This window comes from Sodiomyces alkalinus (assembly GCF_003711515.1).
Source record: "Sodiomyces alkalinus F11 unplaced genomic scaffold SODALscaffold_7, whole genome shotgun sequence".
Classification (NCBI taxonomy): domain Eukaryota; kingdom Fungi; phylum Ascomycota; class Sordariomycetes; order Glomerellales; family Plectosphaerellaceae; genus Sodiomyces; species Sodiomyces alkalinus.
The window spans coordinates 3,507-20,778 of record NW_021167085.1 but is presented as its reverse complement, the minus strand read 5'-3'; the positions used below and the strand labels follow the sequence as shown (position 1 = coordinate 20,778).

General features: G+C 54.9%; 6 protein-coding genes across 6 annotated transcripts; 4 read left to right on the top strand and 2 right to left on the bottom strand.

The window, feature by feature from the left end:
* Positions 1-852: 852 nt before the first annotated feature.
* SODALDRAFT_187233 (Zn-dependent exopeptidase) lies at positions 853-2,688 on the top strand. Its single transcript, XM_028607104.1, has 3 exons — positions 853-870; positions 945-2,214; positions 2,449-2,688. Exons 2-3 carry the CDS (start codon positions 1,143-1,145, stop codon positions 2,634-2,636), a joined length of 1,260 nt encoding a protein of 419 aa, XP_028464861.1. The 5' UTR covers positions 853-870; positions 945-1,142; the 3' UTR covers positions 2,637-2,688.
* On the bottom strand, positions 2,456-4,135 carry SODALDRAFT_334122 (methylthioribose-1-phosphate isomerase). Its single transcript, XM_028612130.1, has one exon. The coding sequence runs from the start codon at positions 3,910-3,912 to the stop codon at positions 2,740-2,742; it is 1,173 nt and encodes a 390-aa protein (XP_028464860.1). The 5' UTR covers positions 3,913-4,135; the 3' UTR covers positions 2,456-2,739.
* A 378-nt stretch (positions 4,136-4,513) lies between these two features.
* SODALDRAFT_324725 (hypothetical protein) lies at positions 4,514-9,484 on the top strand (the record flags this gene model as incomplete). The annotated part of the gene is made up of 3 exons (XM_028609922.1): positions 4,514-4,547; positions 4,686-7,666; positions 7,739-9,484. The coding sequence occupies 3 exons, from the start codon at positions 4,514-4,516 to the stop codon at positions 9,482-9,484; spliced, it is 4,761 nt and encodes a 1,586-aa protein (XP_028464859.1).
* Positions 9,485-10,494: 1,010 nt separating this feature from the next.
* Positions 10,495-11,804, top strand: SODALDRAFT_312984 (glycoside hydrolase family 61 protein). The gene is made up of 3 exons (XM_028609218.1): positions 10,495-11,134; positions 11,196-11,276; positions 11,363-11,804. Exons 1-3 carry the CDS (start codon positions 10,589-10,591, stop codon positions 11,447-11,449), a joined length of 714 nt encoding a protein of 237 aa, XP_028464858.1. The 5' UTR covers positions 10,495-10,588; the 3' UTR covers positions 11,450-11,804.
* Positions 11,515-13,737, bottom strand: SODALDRAFT_360722 (hypothetical protein; the record flags this gene model as incomplete). The annotated part of the gene is made up of 6 exons (XM_028614304.1): positions 11,515-11,627; positions 12,534-12,574; positions 13,085-13,203; positions 13,267-13,391; positions 13,554-13,636; positions 13,694-13,737. The coding sequence occupies 6 exons, from the start codon at positions 13,735-13,737 to the stop codon at positions 11,515-11,517; spliced, it is 525 nt and encodes a 174-aa protein (XP_028464857.1).
* SODALDRAFT_312981 (methyltransferase domain-containing protein) lies at positions 13,601-14,497 on the top strand (the record flags this gene model as incomplete). Its single annotated transcript, XM_028609217.1, has 1 exon — positions 13,601-14,497. Exon 1 carries the CDS (start codon positions 13,871-13,873, stop codon positions 14,495-14,497), a length of 627 nt encoding a protein of 208 aa, XP_028464856.1. The 5' UTR covers positions 13,601-13,870.
* Positions 14,498-17,272: the final 2,775 nt, after the last annotated feature.

The following is a 17,272-nucleotide window of genomic DNA, read 5'->3' as shown; positions in this document are numbered from 1 at the left end:
TTGGTGTTGATGAGAGAATGAGAGACGGGTGGACTGGACGGTTGGTTCGGCTCGAGGTTGTTGCCTCCCGGGAGAGGATCAGCGGACACGACAGGGGAACATATGCGTAGCGGTATCGATGTAGAAGGGATTCGAACGGTTTGGCGAGGTGTGAGGAGCATGAGTTCGATGTCAATGGTCTTTGGTGGTGGTGGAACGAAGTTTCGACGGGTTTGGATGTGAAAACGGCCTTGGGGCTCTGGGCTCGGGGCGTACAGCGTAGATAGAAGGGTACGAAGTATTCCGTGATTCCGTGAATAGAACAGATATCGTTCTGTCGTGACCCGGTAAATGACTGCGCCTGTATCCTGTATTGCCCAGCTACTGTGGGTCTGGGGAAGCGAACTTGAACTTGGGCGATTTTGAGCTCAGGTCTCAGGTCTTAGGTATAATGACGGTGTGGAAAAGGTGGTGGACGTGAAGGAATTCAGTAGGGTAGGTGTGAAGTATTAATTACCTGCATGAATAAGGAGAAAGTACGGAAGTACGGACTAACTTCCACTGGGACGTTGACAGCACCTTGTTGTACGTTGGATCCGTAATTACTTCGTACTCGTACAGTTGCAACCCAACGGAAAGCTGTGGCGTCAACACCATCATCCGCTCTTCTCATTGGCAGTTTGCCCACTGCCCCATTGCCCCACTACCCCACTGCAAGTGTGGCTGTTTTCCGTACACTATTTCACCCAAATACTCCCAAAGTACCACATACACGTACACCTACCTAAGGCACCTTAGACTCCGACTCCGTACGCAGGAGACTCAGTCTATGTTAGGCCTAGGATTGTATGACGAAAAGCCATAAGGATGCATGTCTTTTCTGAGAGTTAGGTATTTGGACGCTTGTGTTTGGGTTCTTTGTTAGCTTTGTACCTCGTATTAATGGCTTTCTACCTCTACCTTAGTGCGTATGGCTGGTAACAGACACAACCAAGCTAAGCTGCTCCGTAAGGTAGTCAGGTACCGTACCCGTACCCATATTTCCGTATAAAGGGAGCTACTCGGAGAGATCCTCTACACTGTACTTCAATCCTCGTCGCCACCATCACTCCTTTACTTTATTTATATTGCTCGGCTCTCGGTTTTCCTTTCTTAACCGCGACATGCAGTCTTCCCTGGCTTCTCTTATCCTCACGGCTGCCACCCTTTGGCCGCTCGTAGCAGCTTCGTTAGACGCCCAGCAACCGCTCGGAGTTTCATCAACCTCGCCGCCAGTAGCTGCGTCACACTCTCCGGACGCGCCCTCTTGGCGAGATGACCTTCTCACCTTGCATCGTTCCCTCGTGGAAATCCCCTCCATCTCCTATACGGAAGGCAGGGTTGCGCACTTCCTCCAGGACTACCTGACCCAGCGTGACTACACCGTCTGGCTCCAACCTGTCCCACAGCGGAACAATACGCCAGGGCCCGACGAACCCCGGTTCAACGTGTTGGCCTGGAAGAGCGCCAGTCCACACCCCTCAGCCAGTATTGTTTTGAGCTCTCACATCGACGTCGTGCCGCCCCACATTCCCTACGGCATCGAACCCGGGCCCATCACCCGCGAGACGAGGATCAAGGGCCGAGGCAGCGTCGACGCCAAAGCGAGCGTGGCAGCCCAGATCCAAGCCCTCGAGAACCTCCTCGCATCGGGCCACGTCGGCCGGGACGACGTGTTGCTCCTCTTCGTCGTCGGCGAGGAGGACAGCGGCGACGGCATGCGGGCCTTTTCCGGCTTCCTGGACGCCATGGACCCGCGCCCCCAGTTCGACGCCGTCATCTTCGGCGAACCCACCGAGAACAAGCTGGCCTGCGGCCACAAGGGTGGGCTCTTCTGCGGGTTGACGGCTAGGGGCGTGGCGGGCCACTCGGGGTACCCTTGGCTCGGCAAATCGGCCAACGGGCTCATGATCAACGCCCTGGCGAAGATCCTCAACACCGATCTCGGTAGCGATGATTTGTTTGGCAACACCACTGTCAATGTCGGTATCCTGGATGGTGGTGTAGCTGCGAACGTCATTGCCGAGAATTCGTTTGCGAAACTCGCCATCCGCGTGGCTATTGGACCGCAGGATGACGGCGGGAAGATCGTCTGGGACCGAGTCCTTGCTATTCTCAATGAGGTCGATCCCGAGGCCTTTACTTTGACCTGCTCGCATGACTATGGAGTTGTTAAAACCAACTGTGACGTGGATGGTAGTGTTGCTCCCTCCCACCGCCCTGGGCGGCCCAACCCCCCTCCCTCCTTTCCTTGGTCTCCTCGAAAAGAAGGAAGAGTGGAAAAAAGAAAATGAAAGAAAAATGAAAGAAAAATGAAAAATGAAAAAAATGAAAAGAAAAAAAAATGAAAGAAAAAAAGAAAGAAAAAGGGGAAAAGATGAGAGAAAGGAAAGAACACGCACCCTACTAACCACCTACCACTCTATATAGGCTTCGAAGTGGCTGTGATGAACTACGGCACTGATATTCCTAACCTCAAGGGCAGCCACACCCGTTACCTCTACGGCCCCGGGAGCATTCTTGTGGCACATGGCGACAACGAGAACCTCACCGTGGCCGACCTCGAGACCGCCGTAGAGGGCTTCCAGAAGCTGATCCTGCATGCGCTGTCTAACTAATTTTGCGGTTCTGGTTCTCTCTTGTTTTCTTCTTCTTTTTCTTTCCGATCCATCCCTTCGGTTTCTTGTTTTACTTTCTTATTTTTCATCGAGTTGGTCAGGGTCACCTCGCAACAACCTTCTGCCACCTTTCCGGCAACAGCTCACTGAAATCAAACCTGCCCTCTGCATTCTTAACCACCGCCCCCTTCTCCGTCACCACGGCATCGATCAGCTCGTGAGGCGTCACGTCGAACGCCGGATTCCAAACCCCAACCCTCTGGTCGGCCGTCGCCACCCGGGCCGTCTCGCTCGCGTCCACACTGCCATCGGCCCGGACAACAGCGCCGGATATCTGCGTCAGCTCCTCCTTCTTCCGTTCTTCGATCTTGATGCCCTCCCCCGTCTCCGTCTCCAAATCGATGCTCGTGGTCGGCGCCGCCACGACAAACTTGACACCGTGGTGTTTCGCGAGCACCGCCAACTGGTAGGTCCCGATCTTGTTGGCCGTGTCCCCGTTCCTGACCACGCGGTCCGCGCCCACGATGACGGCCGCGATGTTCATCTTCTCCTTCTGTAGGGCGAACAGCGCGGCCGCCATCGAGTCCGTGATCAACGTGGCGGGGATCCCCTCGTGGACCAGCTCGAACGCCGTCAGGCGGCTGCCCTGGTTATATGGCCGCGTCTCGGTGCAGTAGGCATGGCGCAGCAGGTCCCGGGCCTGCAGGGTGCGGATGACGCCCAGGGCGGTGCCGTGGCCGGATGTAGCCAGCGAGCCGGTGTTGCAGTGCGTCAGGACGGAAACCTTCTTCTCCGGGGACGCGAGCACGGTGTCCTTTAACCAGTCGGCTCCATAGGCACCGATAGACAAATTGGTCTGCAGATCCTCCTCCAAGATGCGCTCGGCTTCCTCGATGCATGTCTTGATGATGTCTTCGGGACTTTCCCCTTCGCCAGCGGCGACTTCGTTCGTCCGGGCCTTGAGTCGGTTTATGGCATTGGTCAGGTCGACGGCTGTCGGTCTGCTCTCCTTTAAGTAATCGAGCCGCGAGTGGATGTAGGAAAGAACGGAGGAGGAGGAGGTCTGATGATAGCTTCCGTTGTGCAATTCGACGGCGTGCGCGAGGCTGGCGACGATGGCAATGGCGGGTGCGCCCCGTACGCGCATGGATTTGATGCAGTCGAAGGCCTCCTCGCTCGTCGCCACGTCGTCGTAGTGGAATTCGTGGGGGAGACGGAGTTGGTCGAGCACCTGGAGACTCCCGCGGGAGTACTTGACGGCTTGTAATGTCGACATGATCGCGGGGCCGGACGTGTGGAATTAGGGGAAGCGGGAAGTAATGGGAAGATGGTGATTTGAGAGGGGAGAGGGGGGGGGGTTAACCACAGATTATGGTAAGCTTGGTTCGTCTCCGTATCCCAAGCTACACTGTAAATACTGGGTAATTGTATGGAATACGAAGTACACAAGAGAATAGGTATATAGCGCAGGTGTCCCTCGTCGTCGCCCTCAAGTTCCAACACGTGCTTGTCTTTTGCTCAAGTTTTGCCCCTCAGAAAAGTTTCTGCCGGACCCCTCAATGCAATGACGCTATATCTTTAAGCCAATCACCTTATCGGACGTCTTCACCGCTCGTCTCGGGTGGGTCGACGAAGTGTCTTCAGTGGAGCAAGCTGCTGCCAGCTGCAAAGGACTGTATCAGTAGAGTACATCTTATCAGTCTCGACGACCCTAGGGAAGGTTAGCTCTCACCGAATCATCAGCAAAACAGCTCCAAAGACCGTCTTCATTTCCTCGACCCCTTTGAGCTTACGAACTGTGCTCTACCACCCGTCTGCCTTTTCACCGCACGACGCATCACCGAAAGAGATACCACCAGGATGATACGTTGTACATAATGGAGCAACCTTTCTCGACCTCCAAAGTCACTGGTACGTTGTTCTGTCCCTGTCCCTGTCCCTGTCCCTGTCCCTGTCCCTGTCCCAGTGCCAGTCCTTTGGTCTCCCTCGAACATCTTGAACTCTGAACTGACTTGTCTCACCGCTCTCGCGTTCTTCCTCTCTTTCTAGTCGAGTACTACGATCCCCATGACGTATATAAGCTCTTAGGCCCGGGCATTTTGCCTCGCCTACCCCTCCGAAACCTCCATTGGCAATCCCATGCCGGACCTCTCCGATCCATCGACGTCCTCTACGTCGAACTTGTGAACGCCTCCTCGAATGCGCCCGCTTCCATCGCCTCCCCCAGCCTCCTGAGACGGTCTACTGGTGCAGGCCTGTCAGACGATGGCTTCCAGACACAGCCGATTGGTGGTTCCAAGAGCGCCTCGTCCGATCAGATCGACACCCCCACCAGCATCCACACACCAACCGGGCCGGCCTCGCAACAGCCAGGCAGAGAGCGCCGACACCAGATACCAGGCCTTCGACGCACGCCATACCTCAAAGTCCTCCTCGTACGATGCGACGATAACGACACGTACAAGTCCACCACCCGGGCCGAAATCCGCGAATGGATCAAGGAACATACCCCTCCGTCCCAGAGCACGCGCAAAGTCAGCACCCAGGAGAACCATGACGCCTTCGAGTGGCTCATCGTCCACGTCGTCGTTCCCAACACCGCCGCCGCCAACCAGCCAAGGCTGAACGGCAAGAACGCCGACGGTGCGCCGGGCGAAAAGTCGTCCTCGAGCTCGCGATGGCGGACCGGGTCCAGCACCCTGCTGGAGAAGTTGCGCGCCGACTTCAACGTCGCCGGCAAAGGTTCGGGTCCCGTGGACCGCGTCGCACAGATCAGGATTGGCATCAATGACGTCCCCTACGACCTCCTGCCCCGCGTGGTGCCCGCCACCCCCACCGGATACTCCGAGTCGGAGAAAGATGCGGAACATGCCTGGGACGAGCTCATCGCCAAGTTCAAGAGCTTGATCCTGGCCTCGTTTGACATGAGGGTCACCCAATACGAGGAGGATATCCGGGAGAAGGATGCGCAGCGTCGTCTCCCCGGCTGGAACTTTTGCACTTTTTTCATTCTCAAAGAAGGCCTGGCCCGTGGTTTTGAGAGCGTCGGCTTGGTGGAGGATGCCCTGGTTGGCTATGATGAGCTGAGTGTCGGCCTCGACTCTGTCATCCACGAACAAGTCGCTTTGGGTGAGCCGGAGAGGCACGGGAGTTCTCTCCTCTCCCACACGGAGGAACTGAAGCAAAAGGTAGCGCGTGCCCTCGCGTCTGCGACCGGCGGTGGCGCTGCACCTGTCGAAGACGAAGAGGCCGTGGATCTGCAGGGCGAGAGCAAGATCAAGGACGTCGCACCTTCTCTCGATTCCACCCTTGACGAATTCCTCATCAGCTCCACGAGGAAGCCTTACAGGGACATGATCGTTGCCAACAACGTGTCCGTCTTTGACTTTCGGTGCTACATCTTCGCCCGCCAGATTGCCCTTCTTCTCCGCCTCGGCAACAGCCTGTCCGCCAAGACTGAGCTCGTCACAGGGCCCCAGCAGCAGGTGCCCGCATTAAAGCCGTCAGAGGAGACCGAAGTCTTGTCGATGCTAGCGGAGGTTTGTCGCCGGACCCTGCAGTTTATTCCGGCCATCTCCCAGATCATGCGGTCCGACCTCGTCGCGTCGCTGGGAGGAGGACGAGGAGGAGACAATGGTACACAGTCGACGCTTTCCCTGAACCCGGTCGCCCCCGAGGTCGTCGACAATCTGGTCTCCTCGTTCGCTTTCTCTGTCGCCCAACAAATTCTCGCACAGACTTCGACCCAGGCTCTTCCCATCCCTGCTTCCTCACTCATATCGCCCAAAATAGATGAGCCCAAGTCGTCGATTCCCGAGCCCAAGACCATGATGCATCCCGCTCGAAGTTCCTCGCTTCACATCCGCCCGAGCTCGCGACCGCCGCCGAGTCCTGGCGTCTTTCCTGGCCCCGGCGCAGGTTCCGGTGCGGGTGTGTCCGAGACCAGTGCTCCTGCTCCTGCTCCTCCTGCTGCTGCTGCTGCTGCCGCCCCTCGAGGCCAGTTTCTCAAATCCGGATTGGAAGAACTCGCTGCTAGGCGCGCCGAGCTATACGCACTGTCGCGTAGCATCCTCGAGGAATGCGGCAAGAAGAGAGGGTGGGGAAACGGCTGGGCTTCGGTACCGGACGTGGAGGAATCTGATATTGAGGAGATGGATATGGAAGACATTAGTCTCGACGACGACGATGAGTCCACCACCACCACCAGCACCACCACCACCACCACTGCCACCACAAAACCTCAGGCCGTGGAACCGTCTCTTGCCGGGGTGGAGAGCAGGTTTTTGCGCGTCGCCCTCGACAACAAGGACGATTTCTACCGCCTCTTCGAAACATTGACCGACAAAGCCATCAGGCACTATACCGTCGCCGATCACCACCACGCCGTGCAAGCCTGCTTGACCGAGCTCGCCATCCTCAAGTACCATCTCGGCGACTACGGCTCGGCCGCCTCGTACTTTCATCGAACAACGCCCTTCTTCGGGGAGAACGGCTGGAGCGCACTGGAGCTTTCCATGTTGGTCATGTACTCCCGCTGCCTCCAGGAGCTGCAGCGCAAAGACGACTACGTCCGGGTGGCGCTGAAGCTGCTGTCCAAGGCGGCGGTGGCCCAGAAAGACCGGCTCTCGCGAAAGAAGCTTCGGGGGTTCGTTCCCTCAAGTCACCGCCAAGAAGGACAATCACGAGAACAACAACAGCAACTTCCAAACCCGGATGATGCCGTCCGAGGTGTTCTTGACAAGCTTATTGACGTGACCAAGGCCTTTTCCCACGAAGTGCCCATCCCTCTGGCTCAGTTCTTTAGTGACGTCCGACTGGAAGGGCACCCCGAGTATGATCTCCGGCGAGACGGTTTTACGCTGGCTGTCTCGATGCAGAGCCTACTGGCGGATGACATGGAGATAGACCAAGGCCGAATGCGGCTTGTCAGCACGACAGCAACGGCGGGGGCTACCAAGGAACTGTGGTTAGAATGTGCCACGGCTCAAGTGCTCCGACCTGGTAGGAATACGATCCGCCTATATAGCAAGGTCAGTCGAACGGTTTATGCCCCAAGATGTTGACACTGCAGATTTGGCTAACATGTTTGCGCCGTCCGCCAGACATGTGTGGCTGGCCGTTACGAAGTCGACCGGGTCAGCTTGATATCGAACAAGATCCACATGCACTACGAACGTGATATCGACTCTGAATCCGGAGTCGGCGTGACGTCGGACCTCTTCCCTCTTCCCCACGTCACCATTTACCGGCCGGCTGGATGTCTAGATTGCCAGCTGGTCGCAACGAAAGATATTCAGCTGGACCGTAGCAACACGCTCGATCTGAAGCTTCACACAGGCTGGAACAGGGTCAAGTCTTGTGATATCCGGGTTAGACCCAATACCGGGGGTCTCAGACTCCTCACGATGGACGCCCAGTTCATCGGGCCAGCTTTCGAGTTTGCGCAGCCCCCCGAGGCAGGCCTGTTTCGCTTCGGCTCGCTGTCTGCCGAGACCGCCCTGCAACTGCGTTTCCCCTACTCTACCGAGCAAGACGTTGCGACGATTTCCGCCCGGGTCGAGGTGACATACACGACTGACGACGGCACCTATTCCTCCTGGGCAGGCCCGTCCATTCCGATCAGTCTTGCGCTGGGCGTCAACGTCCAAGACATTTTCAAACACGGCGCTGTTTTCTCGCGCTTCAGCATTTCCACTGTGTCTCCCAGTCCTCTGCTCTTGTTCAAGAGCGAGCTCCGAGAATCCGAGGTTTTCCAATCTCACTTTGGCTCCGCGCCAGACAAGACGATCATGGTGTTCCCGAAGCAGCCGGCCAGCTTACTTTACAAGGTTGTCCGGAAGCCCGGTGTCACTGTCAATTCGAAAACGGCCAAGACGTTGTATCTCAAATTGCACTACAGCGTGGTGTTGGACGAAATGGTTGTGGCTACCGAAAAGTCGCTCAAGGAGGCGGCTGTCTCGGCCGATCTAGCACCCTTCACGAATGTGCTGGCCACCCACGTTCGGAAGCATCTGCCTGCGAGGTTGACAGCTTATGATCTGGAACGAGCTGCCCTCCTGGGCCAGTTTCCGACGACTGCTCTTGTGGGAACCCATCTCGAGGCTTCGTTTGCCGGATTGGGCAAAGTCCCAGGCAGCGAAAGAGACGCATCGGCGGCACTCGCTGCCCTTATCCGGGACTGGCAGCGGAGGAATCCCACTCTTCCTCTTCTCCACCCTCCAGCTGCAGACGTGGAAGAGACCCCTTCCATTCTTATCCCGGTGGACGTCCCGTCTGTTCCTGTACACTGGACCGTCGACATCCAGCTCCAGAAACCCTTGTTCTCACCACTGCTGCCCGATGGGGCAGCGACATCGTCGGCCACGCCGGTGGTGGGAATCAATCAGCTTTTGTCAGCCAGCCTTACAGTACAGTGGACGCGCACATGGCACACCGCGGCACAGGGACAGGCACAGGCACCAGAGAGCACGGCGACCAGGCAGGAATTCAGCTATGAGGTCACCACACCGGCTGACACTTGGCTCCTTGGCGGCCGGAAACGAGGTCGCATGACGGTGCCCGCGGAAGAAGACACATGCACCATGGAAATTCCCCTCCTGATGGCCCCGCTGCGCGAGGGCTGGCTGCCGTACCCAAGCGTGGAAATCCGAGAAGCCAAGTCGGACGAGCAGGGAACAGCCGGGTCGCAAGGCCCGATCGAGTTAGATTACCGCAACCTCGGGGAGACGGTGCGGGTTGTGGCGGACCGCGAGAGGGTGACATTGAGCTTAGATTCGAGTGGCCCCGGAGGAGGGCCGCTGGTTCTGGAGAGCGAGCGGAGGGTGGTGGACGGGCGAGTCGTCGTCTGAGTGGTCTGAGTGGTGTCAGTCGGTGGGGCGGCAGGCTATCAATCTGTTCCATTGGTTGCATACGTGGGCGGCCCAGATTCTTCAGAGAAAACAAGCATTGAAGGAGGTATTCAAGTGTGCTGCAGGGTCATCTTCTAGACAACGCCGCGGCGGGCGTGATGCTACACTGCGATGTTAATTCCTCGTTAATCCCGATCACCTACCTATGTGAGTGTCCTTTCTTAGGAGACGGCGTATGCTTTGGAATTGGTGTCGTTTCATCCTCCAATCTCTCCTTATTTTTCTTTTCGTTTTTTTTCCCCTTTCCACCTGTCCGTGGCGGTTGTGGCGGTTGAAACGTGAAGTATGGCAACGATCTCATGCTCGCGTTGAGGAGCATGGACTGGGAAAATAAGTCCTGATTCTCAGTGTAATCCCTGCAATTCGCAGAGAATCCAGGAGACACATCATATCGAGACATCTATGCGCGATTTAGTAGACCATCCCACCCCTTCCCCTCCTATGCGAACGGATTCGGGGACCGAAGTTCGTCATCGCCTCTCCTCGTCTCACATGACACTTCCCAGTGGCAATGAGAAATAGAAAATTGAAGGACTGCTAGTAAATGAATTATGGAGTGTTGTTACTCTGTACAATAAGTTCTGCACAAATTTCAACGACCAAGGTTCTGGTTCATTGTGGTTTCACTATCAGAGCGGGCGAGACGGCAGATATACCGAACGAAAATAGGGAATTATGCCTTCCTCGGAGGGCCGGAGCACCATCATCCGCCAACCCGATTTCGAACACACCGGATCAGAATATTCCAGGAGGTCGTCACTATTCCTACTTCGTCCTATGACCCCGGAGCTTCGTTCCCCGACTGGCGGCCGATGACCCGATGCATACGAGAAGACGGAAAATTGGGCTGGTTGGGTGAATTTACCTACCTATCACGGTTGGTTGCCAGTGTAAGTCACGATGAAAAATTCGAATAATAAATATTGAATATAATTATATAAATTCAGTCCTCTTCCCCGTCGATCATGTCTTTGAGAGGCACTCGTTAACGCTTTGATCCCAACTTTATTTCCCCTACCCGAGACTTACTTGCCCAACTTCACCATGAAGCTCCTTCCCCTGTTCGCGGCCGGCATGGCCAGCGCCCACACCATCTTCACCTCTCTCGAGGTCGGCGGCTCTAACGCCGGCACCGGCCACGGCGTCCGGGTTCCCTCGTACAACGGCCCTATTGAGGACGTCAACTCCAACTCCATGGCTTGCAACGGCCCCCCGAACCCCACGACCCCCACCGACAGGATCATCACCGTGCAGGCCGGCCAGACCGTGTACGCCATCTGGCGCTACATGCTTTCCACCACCGGCACGTCCCCGGCCGACATCATGGACAGCAGCCACAAGGGTCCCACCATGGCCTACTTGAAGAAGGTCAACAACGCCGCCACCGACTCGGGCGTCGGCGACGGTTGGTTCAAGATCCAGCAGGACGGTCTCGGCTCCGACGGCATCTGGGGCACCGAGCGGGTCATCAACGGCCAGGGCCGCCATGCCATCCGTATTCCCGAGTGCATTGCGCCCGGTCAATACCTCCTCCGTGCTGAAATGCTTGCTCTGCACGGTGCCGGCAGCTATCCCGGCGCCCAGTTCTACGTACGTGATCAGCAAGCTCTTATATCATGCATTTAGATTGGCTAACAGGACGGCGACACAGATGGAATGCGCCCAGATCAACGTCGTTGGCGGTACTGGAACTAGGAACCCCTCGACCGTCAGCTTCCCTGGAGCCTACAGGGTAAGAACTTACAAAACCTCTCTTTCACTCCCTATCATTTATCATCTATGCTTCCATCGAAGGACATGGCTAACAATAACCCACAGGGCTCTGACCCCGGCGTCAGCATCAGCATCTACTGGCCGCCCGTCACCAACTACCAGATCCCGGGCCCCCAGCTCTTCCAGTGCTAGACAGCCTAGACTAGTCACGACTTATCACAATACCTACACCCAAAGCTTGCGTAGTATCTCACAGTCTACCCCGTTTTGGTGACCTGAGAGGGAGGGGTCCGGATGATGGGTAGTGTGTCGTGCAGATGTAGATCACCAGTGACGAGGAGCATCTGCGGGGAGATCTGAAGATCATCTCCTGAACGATCGCCCGGTCATCTGTTGTGTATCTTGTGTAACGTTTAAGGACATCTGCACAGTAACGGGGCTTTATTCTTTTTCTTTTTTTTCTTCTTCCTATATATTTTTCTTTTCTCTGACTCGTAACCCGAGTTTGGAATTTTCATAGAGAACACTGATGATATACGATATGAGCACCTGATAACTTCCAAAGTCCTCGAATCCCTTTGATCAACTGATCAATGACTATAGTATATAATATTTTTACTTGGGTTGGTAATGCGAGGTCGATAAGGGTCCCAACACCCGTCAATTCTTCTCATTAAGCTCTGCCGTTTTGATATATAAGCTCAGTAGTGCCAATGATTTCGCTTATAGGCCAGACCAGTTACGGATTATGTCGGGGATTGGACTGGAACTTGGACGAACTTGGGTATCTTTCTAAAAGACGGCAATGTATAAAGTATTACCAATATCATTTATATGTTTCCTAAATGTTGTATCAAAGCTCACATATAAATTGATGGAATTGCATGCTACACTACTTAGGTACTGAGTAGGAACATGGTGGCTGAGACACTAGATCGAGTCTTCCTTCCTTTCTTCATATCATAGCCTTAATCTCCAAAGAGAACTTGCTTTGATTTCTTGCTTTTCTCACCCTTTCTACACAGAGATTACGTGCAGTAAATACAACAAGTTTATAGGTCAGGGTAAATCGATTGTCTAACTTTTCGATCTTTCGAGCTGCCTGCATACCAAAATGTCAGCAGACCGTACGGATATGCCTTAGACACTACATATGCATGCTGCGAGTAGTGTATTTATGCTTTTTGGGTTGGTCGTTCGGTTTGTGGAAAGCATTGCGTGGGCTCTCTCCCTCCTCTTTCCCGAGTGAGTCTAATCAATGTAGATCATTGCCCACCCCGGGGCTCAATCCGAAAGTTGACAATAGCCGGCAGCAGACTGGAGACAAAACAAGGCAATGATCTGTACGTCCAAGCAACGCCCAGGAAGGCTGTCGAGTCTCTCTATACGATTGGTATGCCAAGCTGCCTTGCCTGTTGGCTTGCAGTAGCCTTACAGTGATACCTTGTTTGGAGAATCGTGTTTGGAGAACTGATGAGATCGGAGGGGTGAGTGGAGAGTGAGGAAGTGGGGAAGGAGGGGAAGAGAAGACGAAACCGAGCGCGGGAAATACAAAGCCGAGTAGGTATCCGTAAAACATACACTAATGGATACAAAGTACCTTATGTCTTATGTACATACCGTGCTAAGTATTTCGTACCTGTTAGTTAGGGTAATGTACCTGCGTGCTTTCCTGCGATAGAACTTAGTACTTCGTAGTTCTCCGCACGTCTCCGGGGGTGGGGGGAGATCCGGATTCCGTAATCGATATTAGCGTTTAGCGTCTTGTTAGTGGGGATAGGACATTGGGGACTAACGTCGCCAAGGGCGATTTCCCCATACCCCCACGATGTATATGACCAATCATGGACGTATCTTGCAGTGAGGTTCAGGAACCCCGTTGTAAGCCCCAATCGCAAGCCCCAATCGCAAGCCCCATTGTAAGCCTCAATTCCCCGGACGACATACTACTGCGTCACAATGGCAACGTCCATTAAGTTTCAACCCAGGCTAATACGTCAGCCGCGAACAAGCAATATCCCACGGCCATTATGCGCTATTCTTAGCTTGTGAATGAGGTTGGTGGTAAATGTCGGAGAATGGGGACATACGGTCCGCGGACCTTGCATTACGATATTGCCCAAGACCAGTAAGCCTGCAGTTGCTCTGTTAGTCTGTCTCGATTCTCGACTCTCTCCTTCTGTCGAGGTGACGCAACCGGTCATTGCTTTTGGGTCTTGATCATAGTGTTTGCTTGCGCGTTCCCATGCGCCCGGAAAACCCGACGAGGCTAAGTACCCCAGTCGTGTATAAATACAGTCCGCTTGCTCCCGAGTCCTGAACTCCAAACTGATTGACCCGTCTTGCGTACATTTACGTTTGAGCTCAACCTCAACTGTGCTAGTGACTCTTTCAGGTACTTCTATTGATTTCATTTTATTTTCTTATTTTCTGCACATTCTTCCGTGCATTGAATCCCTGCGCTTCCAAGGTGATCCCATGAACTGACCAGACAAGACAGTGGATTTCAGACCGTGAAAGTGAAGGCCATCAAGTAAAAGAAATCAAAGCCAAAGAACCAATTTTCTTTTGAGGAAAAAAAAAAAAAAAGAAAAGAAAAGAAAAGAACACACCATGTCCCAAATCAGCCGAACCTACGGTGCTTCGAGTGTTGCTGAGCTAAAAGCCATCTACGACGATTGGGCCACCTCGTACGACAAGGAGCTCGCCGAAGACGGCCAAAAGTATGTCGCCCCGGCCATTGCGAGTGCCTACGTCCTGAATACCCTCGGTGTGAACCGGGTAAGCGACGACATCGAAATCCTGGACGCCGGCTGCGGCACCGGCCTCGTCGGCATCGAGCTCGCGAAAGTCGGCGCCAAGAAGATCGACGGCGTCGACCTGAGCCCTGGTATGCTCGACGTGGCCCGGGCTACCGGCGCCTACCGAACCCTCGAGACGGTCGACCTCTCGCAGGCTCTCCCTCGGAGGGAAGCATCCTACGACGTTGTCATGTGTGTCGGTACCATGACGCAGGGGCACGTCGGCCCAAACGCCCTCGACGAGTTTATCAGGGTGTTGAAGAAAGGGGGCTTCCTCGTGGCCACGATTCTTGGGTATATCTGGGAGACTGACGGCTATAAGGCTCGGGTTCAGGAACTTGTTGGCGCTGGGAAAGCCACCTTCATAAGCGCCGACTTGGAGGACTACAGGAGAGGAGCGAATGTTCAAGCTCGTATGTTGGTCTTGCAAGCTAATTAGATAACAATCTAAAACTACACTGACGCTGGCCCGCTTGATTGTCCGGCACTTCTTGGCAGCCTGGCGTTTGTAGTTGTTAGAATAATCGAGTCAAGGTACACGCGGAATTATCTATATTCTATTCCTCTAGATAAAGGGTATAACTATACCAGTATGGCCTCGCCACACTTCGCGTATAGATCATCACCCCCGGCCTAGCAACAGATTATATAGTGGTCCGGACCAAGTAGCTGTGTGTTGTTCAACTTCTGGATTTGGTTATTTATTCATTCAACTACCATAACGAGTGTTTAGAAAGAAAAGCAGTCGCCTCAAGGCGGCGGCAGACCTTGATTGACCTCAGTTGTTGTCGTGCCCACGCTCCCCGACATTCTATGTTCCCCAGGAGAGTACATGTAGGAATCCTAGGCTGCTCCCAGAGATGCCCCGTCCATAGTTCAAATCCTTATCGGTGGCTCTCTGGCGACTGGAAATCAAATCAGCTTAATGTGTTGGCTATCTTAGGTCTGAAGTCTTTACCGTGAACACTTCTAGGCCACGAATCCGCTCAGTGCATGTGGTGGTCGCAGTGCCAGCCATGTGGGCCAACGGCGCCAAGGGCAGCACAATTGAAGCCGTGGCCGGGAGAGACTCGGTGGCACTCTGGCTGACAGGTTTGGGCAACAACGGCATGGGCGGGTTCGGTGCAGCAGAAATACTCGTCGGGATATTCCTGGCATAGGTGCTCGATGTCGCATGTCTGATCGCGCGCAAATATATCCTTGGCTGGCAGGGCCATGACGGAGCCCAGAACGGCCGAAACGAGGACGATAGTAAATCTCATTTTGCTGGTGTTTGCTTGGGACAACGGTATGATGTGAAGAAGCTTAGCCTTGATGCCTTGCAGCGTACATGTAAGATAAGATGCTGTTGTCTACTCGATTCATTTTATAGTTGACAAGAACACGACCTGATGGCACCTGGATAGTTTCATTACCCGGGTTGCCATAATGCCGCATGCTCATGACTGACGGACGTGACTTAGGATCACGTGGCGGCAACGTGATACGTAAAAACTTCAGTTAACCAGTTCTCCGATTGTGCGAACGTGGGGGGAACTCTGGTTCCTCTAAAGCGGCGTTGAATTTTTCGTAGCACCCTGATGGACTTTGAGCACTTCTTGTGAGAGTGCAGCCTGAGAAGACGGTAATTCCCGTCGTAAGGATGTTGGGTCTTCTAAGGTATGCTCCCGCAACAGAGGGGTTAGGGTTTGCATACAATATCCCGCTCAGGGCAGGGTACTTGATCTACCCATCAAGCCTTGGGGGGTAATTACGATTCCTTCAAAGTGGCGTTCAATATTTGTGGCACCCTGATGGCTCTCGGGCACTTCTTGCGAGAGTACGCCAAAGAGCCCGACGACATCCATCAAGGTACATCAGCCACCAACATGCGATTCCAACGTTGACCGCACTGGCAGTACCTTGATGGCCACCCATAGCCCTGACAACCGCTTGGATGTGCGGCGTGCCTTCCTATTCTGGACACAATTCTCCCGCTAGTGATACAGAGAACTAACCTGAGGGACATACGCATAGGGAAACATATGTACGCAACCTCGTGGCCATGGACGACCAAAGATCATGACGAAGCCAGGGACCAGGGTCTTGGCTCGGGCACCAGCATCCAGCTGGAGAGGAGGAGATATATTAAAGCACTGCGCTCTGGGATATCTCGTCAAACCCGGGGATACCATCCCACTCGCAAGTCTGCAGGAGCTGGCAGTACCCGTCCGTCTCTGGCTTGATTCAGGATCTCTCGCTTGTTGACCCCCCCCCGCAGCCAATCATGCGGACTGCCACTTTGACTCTTACCGCCCTCCTGTGGCAGGTATGGCCTTCAATGGTCAGCGCCTTGCCTCAGGCCGACGAGTGCACCCCTCATGATGACCACTGGCACTGCCCTCCAGGCGTCCAGCCCCCGACCACCCCGCCGCCACAGCCGGACCCTACCATGACCATCACCGAGGCACCGGCGTCAACCTGCTTGTGAGTACAACCCGATAGCCTCAGATATTGGCGGTTCTGACGTCCAAACAAGTGAGTCATTGATAGACATACCTCGCCTCGCCACTTTTCCGGACGATTCCAATGAGTGGGCTCAATCTATGCGGCAAAAGTACGGCATCCAAGCAGATGACCCATTCGTGGGCTCCTCGGTTATCTACAGCTCGGGCTACTACACATGGACAGCAGGCACACGGACCAACAGCATGCTTATAACCCTGTGGTTCGACTCGGTCCCTATTACCTCGGAAGGCCTCGAAGTCATCACGGAAACGGCCGCCACAACGACGTGCACCGCCATCATAACGGCTTCCCCGGAACCAACGGCGACTCTGCCGGTCTGCGATGATAACGGTTGCAGCCCCCACGGCGACCACTGGCACTGTCCTCCTGGCGTTGAAGAACCGCCTTATATCCCAGGCGAGTGCACTCCGGCGGCCGAACCAACTACCACGTCCGCCCCAGAACCAACTACCACGTCCGCCCCAGAGCCGACAGCGACTCTGCCGGTCTGCGATGACAACGGCTGCAGCCCCCACGACGATCACTGGCACTGTCCTCCTGGCGTTGAAGAACCGCCTTATATCCCAGGGGAGTGCACTCCGGCGGCCGAACCAACTACCACGTCCGCCCCGGTTTCAACAGCGACAGGCGATCCACCGGCCTGCGACGATCACGGCTGCACCCCTCACGATGACCACTGGCACTGCCCGCCGGGCGTAGAGGAGCC

Excerpts from the sequence above, each read along its gene's own strand:
- SODALDRAFT_334122 (XM_028612130.1), bottom strand. The coding sequence starts at position 3,912 with ATGTCGACATTACAAGCCGTCAAGTACTCCCGCGGGAGTCTCCAGGTG.
- SODALDRAFT_187233 (XM_028607104.1), top strand. The coding sequence starts at position 1,143 with ATGCAGTCTTCCCTGGCTTCTCTTATCCTCACGGCTGCCACCCTTTGG. Across the intron at positions 2,215-2,448 it reads AACCAACTGTGACGTGGATG|GCTTCGAAGTGGCTGTGATG; the intron begins GTAGTGTTGCTC and ends CACTCTATATAG.
- SODALDRAFT_312984 (XM_028609218.1), top strand. The coding sequence starts at position 10,589 with ATGAAGCTCCTTCCCCTGTTCGCGGCCGGCATGGCCAGCGCCCACACC. Across the intron at positions 11,135-11,195 it reads ATCCCGGCGCCCAGTTCTAC|ATGGAATGCGCCCAGATCAA; the intron begins GTACGTGATCAG and ends ACGGCGACACAG. Across the intron at positions 11,277-11,362 it reads GCTTCCCTGGAGCCTACAGG|GGCTCTGACCCCGGCGTCAG; the intron begins GTAAGAACTTAC and ends AATAACCCACAG.